The sequence below is a fragment of the Solea senegalensis genome, linkage group LG14 (genome assembly GCF_019176455.1).
Source record: "Solea senegalensis isolate Sse05_10M linkage group LG14, IFAPA_SoseM_1, whole genome shotgun sequence".
In the NCBI taxonomy this organism is placed as follows: Eukaryota; Metazoa; Chordata; class Actinopteri; order Pleuronectiformes; family Soleidae; genus Solea; species Solea senegalensis.
Genome location: NC_058034.1, coordinates 11,778,171 through 11,786,719, shown reverse-complemented (window position 1 = coordinate 11,786,719; position 8,549 = coordinate 11,778,171). Strand labels below are relative to the sequence as shown.

Here is an 8,549-nt window from a genome sequence, read left to right as displayed (position 1 = left end):
ACATGTTTAAATGTTAAGTAAAAAGGTTGAAATCAACGTTGTCAAGCCTGTGTATGACAAAACATTCCATTTCATCAAGATATTTGATTGTGTTTGTTTATTGATGTACGTAGCCCACAGACAACCACGTTATTTTCTGTCATGCACATTTAACACACCCTTCATTTACACCGGATTATACGGCAAAAGTGATAAAACAAGACACTTCAGCCTTTATTGGTGATCAGTTCAGGTCACTTTGTTCAATCACTGTGTAGCAGTGAGTGTTTTCACACATAACAAAGCATGCCAAAAGCAAATCACACACAGGGTGAGCATGCATAGCTTTCTGAAGTAGTGTAATGTAACACATGGCAAGGAGGTTGCAAGGATTGCCTTTGCCAAAAATGAGGAATTTTAACTTTGCAGTGACTCGCACGGTCGACAGCCATGTAGACACTTTAGTCACACAAAGGGATCTGAAGGACAAACTTCTGGCACAGGAGTGAAACTCAGAAAAGTGACAACAGGAAAGAGGCAAAACTAAGCCTTAAAGGTTCAGTGATTCCTTCACCTCATCCTTCCCTTCCAACTGGGTTGGAAAACCTATGTAGCATTCAGTTAGAATCAAACATCATGACTATACACTTTAATACTCACACTGGATGTTTAATTCATGTTTGCTCCCTCTTAAGATGACTTCTTTTAAATGATCTTATCTCTATAGCTGTTTTAAGAAACATTTCCCATGGCAATTCCCTCAAACTTTTAACCCAAGGTGGGTGGTTAAGATAAGGAAATTGATCTGTCTTTATGCCAAGACAAGTAACAACCACGTCAACCATGCACGGTCATTTTAAAAGGGCCACGTTACCTTTATTATATGGGCTACAGTATATTTACACTTCCACAAGTACAATGATATGCCACAGTCCTGTGGTACAGTACTCAGCTGCATCAGTCGAATGATAGATACACCTCTAACATATCAGTTTTATTAAATATCAAACCTCAACATCTGACATTGTTTTACGTCGCACTTTAGAATCTATACACGTTACATTTGATAGAACCATAACATTTGTTTACTTATTTTACTGCATAGTGACAGTAAAGATAGAGACAGGAAACACCGATGTGATACAACTTTTCATCTATAAGGTAAACCCATGCTTTTATATTTCAAATACATATTTAGTTAGTTAGTGAATAGTAAAAAAAACAAACAACTTGGTATCATTATTATAATAATAAAAGTTCATAACTATCACAATTTGCTTTTAAACAGCATTATGTATGTATGTATTTTTAACACTAAGCATGAGCCTGAAAGCACAGTCACAGTCAATAATTGTTCAGTCTATTGTGACACTAAAAGGCATTTGACCAAAGGGTTCATATAATGTAAGTGCAAAAAGTATTATGTTGCGTTTAAACTCAAATGTCATCACACATATTTTGAGCAGTTTCTGAAATATCTCATTTGCTGACTTCCGTGTTAAGTATATCACTAGATGACAGACTTGATCCCTGCTGTGAAATAAAGTGTCACAATGACGACTGAAAGACACTCAGGTATGTGATCACATAATCCCCCCAGATTAGACATGAATGTGAACACTGATCAGAGTTTGGAAACTGCCAGTGATTTTCTCTGATTATGCTGCAATAACAATTCCAATGGCATTCCATCATGAAGAAGGAGGTGGTGGTTTCAAGGAAGTTGGGTTGTCACGTGTAATTTCCCCATCTCCTCTGCTCGATTTGATCTCAGGGTGCCTGTGAGTGAAGACCGCGTCACTCTGCGCATAGTGTCACGCAAAGATGGGTACATGGTCATAATGGAGCCACGGGACCAGTCAAAGCGGGGGTAGATTCTCTTAAGAACTGCCCTGCGGAACAGGATGTACACCCAAGGGTCCAGGATCTGGTTCCCGGTGGCAAAGCGCACCCATAGCAGGAGGTATTTGATCTGGACTTGGACTCCGGACAGCACAGTCTGTGCAATAAAGATCTGGTGGTGGAAGAAATGAGAGGGGGTGTGAAGGAGGGAGAAGGAGAAGAAGGAAGGAGGATGGATGAGGTGGAATGGTGAAAATAAGATTGCCCGGCAAAGAGAAAAGAAAATTACAAGAGCGCCACAGAATAGAAGGGATTGGAAAAGAGACAGACAAGGAACAACACAAGTTAATATTTGAAATGCCACAATTTCGGTGGACTGGAACATGCTAACAAGCTGCTTTACAAACAACAGATTGTTATTGCTGACCCAATTTCAAATCCAGATGTTGCTTTCCAGTGGTTTACATCCAAGCAGTGCAAGAAAAGCAGTCAACAAAACCTCATGGTAAAACTGGATGATGAAAGTGGTGATGTTTTAGGTCATAGTTTTAGTTTGACAAACTTTCCACAGAGGCAGAGATGCACCAGAGACTGAAACGATTTCTATTTCCCAATTCAAAGAAAGAAAGTGCTGAGATTTACCAGTTTCCTGGCTTTTTTTTAAAGCTTCGAGCATAACTTTCTGTCGCTGTTAAGGATTACATTGTCAAAAACATTACAATTAGTGAAGCTTATAATATTCAATAGTCTAATTGTTAGGATTCGTGCAGCTCGGCTCTGAGGAAATGTTCGATGCAGTTTACAGCACAATGACTGTACATGCACAAGAGACAGGGCTGAAACTCTGTCGGTGAAATGTTTACATGGCTGGATGAAATGAAATGTAAGATGACACAGGTACACCCAGACTGGAGAGCCCCCAAATAGCACATAATGCATTTAAAGGTGAAATGCATTGGGTAATCTGTGACAAATTAGCTCATCTTTGTCAAATGTTCAGGACATGCTACGTTAGTTAGCCAACCACAGCCCTTATGATGGAAGTGAGTAGGTGTTATCGACCTTTTCGGCTTCTTTTTCTTTTGTTTTACTTTTTACTCGCCTCAGTCGGGACACTTGAAACACGATGTAAATCCAGGGGTCGAATATCTGATTGCAGGTGGCCATTCGTATGCCGAACAATATTAAATAATCGCTGACAGGAGCAGGAGTCAGAACTCTCTCCAGAATATAAATCTGTTCACAATCGAGGTTAGATGGGATAACAAAAAAAAAACAAAACATGTGCTTCAGACAATCGAAGTCAAGTGAAATACAATGAGACATAAACTCCATAACTGGATGTTTGCAATCGGCCCTGCCATTTGTCTCCAGGCTCATTTTGACGTCTGATGTCAGCCCTGTATTTAGAAACTCAGTGAGTGACCCCAGTCTAAGATCAGCTTACCATTAAGACGCTGCATTGCTGAGGGAAAATGAAGCACATAAAGAGGAAGTGGAGGGAAAACAAAAGAAGCTTAAGACCATGTGATGTCTAATTACAGTTCAAAGAGTTCAGGGGCAGCACATAACGACAAGTCAGAAAAATCTTCCTATTACTATCTGCTATGGGAATAATACACAACTCCTTATATGGACATCCTGGGGATGTGTGTTTATAGGTCACATAGTCAGGCTTTTTTCATCAGATCGCCTAAAAAAAGGATATAAGACACTCTATATTGCACATTCTTATAACCTCTGTATATACTGTATATATTTTAACACAGTAATGGGGAAAAAAAGTCATTTTCAGTCATTTTTTTACAAAAATAACTCTGTTAGGGGATTTTAATAAAAAGCTTTCTAAGGGACAGTTATGAAAAACAAAAAAAACATTCATGGTCAAGACAAATGTATGAAGGCAGACTGAGAGAGCAGATAATCCTCATGCTGCCTGTGGCCATACAAAGCACATTCTCCAATCTGTATGATCAACACACAGCAACTGTCACACTGCACCACATACTATAGCTACAGTGGCCCAAAATCAATGATTAAAAGGCCAAATGCCTTCCTGTGGAGTGTAAAATTTACACCAAACTCACCAGCAGTGGGCACCAGCAGATAGAAGCAATCACCAAGATCAGGATGAGCTGAACCATCATCTCCACTTCATAGTCGCGGCGCCGCTGGCTTCTGTCCTGTCCACAGCACACCTTGATCAGGGTCACCAGGCTCACCGTGTTTAGCACAAACGACACACTGATGCATATCAGCCCGACCAGTGAGAAGATAAGAGAGAAGACCAGGTCATTTCCCTCTGAGCCAATATTGAAAAAACACCAGGAGCCTGGCTTCTGCATGTGGTAGCTCCCTAAGCCTGCTAGGGGCAGCAGTGCAATGCAGCCCGCGATAAACCACACCATCAGCACCATGGAGATAGTCCGCCTCTTGGTGATGCTGAACGTGCGTTCAAATGGTAGGTTAATGCCAATGAAACGCTCCACCGCCATGGTAGCACCAAGCATCAGTGGGCACAGTCCGTAGAAAACCATGGTCATACCCATAAAGTTGCAGAAGTGGCAGTTGGGGTCTAGAGTGCGCCAATTAAAGTGAGTGACATGGAAGGCGCCCACAATGCAACCCGAGACCAGGATACCCATAAAGTCAGTGACCACCAGGCCACTGAGGAAGATGAGGAAGAAGGAGCGTGACTGGCTTTGTGCTCTCTGGAAGGACTTGATGAGAACTATGAAGGCGATGAGGTTGGACATGAGACCCAGGAACGTGAAGATGGAGGGATAGTAGGCCGAGGCAATGGGGTGAGTGTAATTGAATGGGGGGCTGTTGATGACGTAGCAGGAAGGAGTGTAGTTAGCTGAGACTGAGGCATTCATGGTGGCCAGTGGCTGCTGGGCTAGTTACTCCCTCACAGATGTAAAGACAGTAACAGTCAGGGGAATTTCATGTCGCTCTTCAACCTCAAAAAAAGAGAAAATTGTCATTTTAGTACATTGTTGACAATGGAACGTTGACTTAACGATGAATCATTTTAGTTGACCTGCCTTTGATACAAAGCAGCATGCCTGAAGTATGAAATGTGTTTTACCAGACTAAGTGTCATGTGAGCTGAGTTACACAGAAATTGTTCAGTGAAACTGTCCAGAAAGAACATTGCATTTCAAACATGGGAAGGAATGTTAAATGGTCCTTATCGCTACCCATTTTCCCATCCTTTTTTTTTAAATAATTGCCACTTCCAAATTAGGACTGAAGCTTGAAATGATATATAATTATCATTATAATATAATATAATATAATTATATTCAGACTTATTTAAATAAAACCCATGTCATTTTTCTATTCTATTTCGAGTATTTGATGATACTGAAAACATGACCGTACACTGAAGTAGTTGGTCAGATGATTAAATGTTGTGATTAAAAGTTGTGAAGAAGCTGCCAGTCATATTTTCACAACCAATTATTTATCTGAAGATGAAAAGACAGTGGGAAATGTTGACCCTAACCCCCCAATACATCTGAAAAATAGCAGAGCATGCACAACCAGGAAATGTTTCGGAGGAAATGTTTGTGTAAATATTTTGACGTTTTTCCTTCATCTTCTCAGTTTAGATCTGGTGATTCAGGTCATCCAATATCCTAGTTGTTTTTGGATGTAGCAACGTTCTCCAGGCCGAGGAATTCAACTTGTGTGAGCAATATAAATATACCTTTTATGGTAACTAAAAGCTGCAAAATGCAATAAATAAAAAAGGTTGCAGTAAACCAAAACTATCTTTTGAAAATCTATGATGTGATCTGTGTCCCAGGATGCTGGAAAGTCAATGAAACAGCTCAGATAGAGCGTGTAGGCAATGCCTGCAGACTGTGACAATGATGGAGAAAGTGACACGGAAACCAAAATAGACAGAGAGGAGAAGAGCAGACATATCTTGGCAGGAAATGCAGTTATTTGAACAGTGCTGTCAGCAACACTAACAGGAAACAAATACATGGCATTGTAATCGCTTGGATGTCCCTGGTGGTCTGTAACTTATGAACCATCTGACTGTACACCGGTTTAAGGCAAAGTGAGGGTTCATGTTAGCGTGACTACTAAATAAATCATCATTTTCAATTTTAACAAAATGTTAGTGCAATGTGTGCAGATATGGATGTTAAACTGTTATTAAAATGAAAAGCTACGCAAAATAAACACGCAATGGAGGAATTTAGGATTCATCGCAAAACACGGGTGTAATGGCAATGTTGGGCTCGCCATTTGAAGAATTACTTAGTACATCCTGTTACATAATGCATTCCCAGTATGGATCATGACAGATAGTATCGTGATCGTCGCAGACCCACAGTCTTTACTTCCTGTAAGCATTCTGCGACTCTGTGCAAGGTCGACCGGTCCAGGACAGAGAACAGGTGGATTATGAAGGAATACTGGTTAGTGTTACATGATGAAAGTATTTCCTTGCACTTCAAGTTCACATGGAACAGAAGGACGAAAACAAATGAGTAACGGACAAAATATGGCTCATTGCCAAGATGTTTAAACGCCAAAACACACTGCCCCGAACACTGTATCCATTAATAAAGAGTAATAGTAGGTAAATTATGCATCACAATATTCTTTTAAGGTCCCTGTTTTAAAAAGTACAGGATCACTTTAAGGGTAAAAAATATCATAAGAACATCCTTCCGTCCTTGAAAGATTCAGTCCTGAATGTGCCATTAGCCAAAGTGCCAATTAGCATCTGGAATCAATATTCAAAACTGCATTATTAAAGTGGACAAATGGCTTTAACTAATGGAAAAGACAATGCTGAGGGGAGTCCCTTGTGTCCCAGGGGTTTCTTAGAAAGACAAATAGATTGTCTGCAAGGTCGTGTCCCATTAAAAGCAGTTTGTGTATTTTTAAAAAATTATATATATAATAAAAATAATAAAACAAGATGGCAATAAAGTCAACTTTCTTCCCTTTCATGTTTGTCTGACTAATCCCAAAGTGTCTGTCATCCATTTCTAAAAAGAATATATTATTATACCAATACCCAATGCTAAAACACACACATCTGGTCCACAGATGTAACTGCTGCTGCTGTGTTTCTGCAGCAAAAACCTGTTGCCCTTTTTCGTAGCTTTGCCCCCAGACATAGAGTCCCACATTTAACTCGCTGGTAAAGTAATTGCTTTTGGCTTGTTTGGTGTGAAAAGCAATGCAAGTATCGTGGCCCAGAAAACTCACCACACTGTGGCTTATGTCAACAGATGCAAACAGAAAAAAACACTGCATCAGCACAGATGTCGCAAATATCTCCAGGGAACACGGAAAAAAAGGTAATACCTGTGGGACAAGGCTGTTGTTCACTTTGAGATTTTATTGTGTTTGCTGTAATGGTCAACACCCCGACACCCTGTGCTGTTGCACCTTAGTGAGTCTCAGGATAAAAGAAGCATCCTCTGAGCCTTGTCTTGGATCATTTAAAAAAATAAAAAAAAATAAGCCAGATGTTCTCTAAAATCTAAAAAGAAGTTGGGAATTTCCAACAGTCAGTTCGATGGAACTTTTCTCCACAACTCCATGACAAAACCTGATAAACAGTACCTGTGTCTCAAACGTGGGCAACAGAAAGATTCCCTTACATTTAACGCGTCACACAATCTGACATTTGACAATGCTTACAGGGTGCTTACAGGGTGAATTTGACAATTCATAAATACAACATGGATAAACAATCAAACGCAAACTCTTAAATACTGCAACATGCATGTGTAACATATAAGAGCGGCTTATACTGACAACTCAATCCTACCCCGTCCTGTCCAAACTTTGACGTGTCCTCATTACAGGTGAATGGTCTTGTAGGTAAATGTATCTTACCAACACAGAAGCACTTTCACTGTCGTTAGGTTCGCACTAGTCCATCCACACCATCTCTCTGCAGATTAAGACACGCACCGGTCAGAGTAAAAAGAAGGGGAAGATTTGATCAAATCCCATCTGAATGAAAATGAAAGCTGACAAAATGTCCCACAGGAAGCTGTTTGCAGGAATCCCTTCCCCCGAATGTGCTCCTGTGTGCTGCTGCTGCTCGCAGACTAACATCTCCCCTTCCAGTGATGCATGCCTTCACTTCACTTCACCACTCCCCAGAAGTTAAAGGGGACGGCCTGTGGGTGGACACCACACTCCAAAGAGTTTTAGAAGGAAAATGAGTAATGAGAATTCTTTTCATGTCTAACTGGAGATGGGAAGTGGAGCACATTTAGGAAAAGGGAAGGGACATTTCTCTAACAATTGCTTTCGATTTCTCAATCTTATGTTTTCTCATGAAGGACAAACAAAAGGCTGATAGCTTTTTCTATTGTTACATCAAATGTATGATTAAAAACAGATGGCGTGATGGGCCTCATTAAAGGAGGCTGAGGATGAAGTTCAAGCTGAGTCACAACAAGTGGAAAAGTTTGGACATGGCGCCAGCAGATGTTTATAATATCTGTCTTTAAAGTTAAAGAAAAGACACATGCAGTACAGATGTAGACTTTATCATCAGTCTCTTTTACAGATAGAAATGAGTCAACTGTGCACTTTTATCAGCAGAACCACTGTGCTGCTAATACAGCATTGTCATTTAAAAACTGAGAGGCATTAAAAGGGTGTTTTATGTCGTTTGAAGTCATGGATACATGGATACTTCTATTCCAGATTAATCTCGCCCATCGAAATAGCAT

At 40.3% G+C, this 8,549-nt stretch overlaps 1 protein-coding gene across 2 annotated transcripts; it reads right to left on the bottom strand.

Annotated features, from left to right (window-relative positions):
• Nucleotides 1-80: 80 nt before the first annotated feature.
• tbxa2r (thromboxane A2 receptor) lies at nucleotides 81-7,921 on the bottom strand. 2 transcript variants are annotated; one of them, XM_044044998.1, is made up of 3 exons: nucleotides 7,699-7,921; nucleotides 3,909-4,784; nucleotides 81-1,993 (listed from the first exon to the last, which is right to left on the bottom strand). In XM_044044998.1, the coding sequence occupies exons 2-3, from the start codon at nucleotides 4,698-4,700 to the stop codon at nucleotides 1,694-1,696; spliced, it is 1,092 nt and encodes a 363-aa protein (XP_043900933.1). In that variant the 5' UTR covers nucleotides 4,701-4,784; nucleotides 7,699-7,921; the 3' UTR covers nucleotides 81-1,693. The 2 variants fall into 2 exon arrangements, with proteins under 2 accessions (XP_043900933.1, XP_043900934.1); XM_044044999.1 differs by having other exon boundaries at nucleotides 1,932-3,057.
• Between the last annotated feature and the right edge of the window lie 628 nt (nucleotides 7,922-8,549).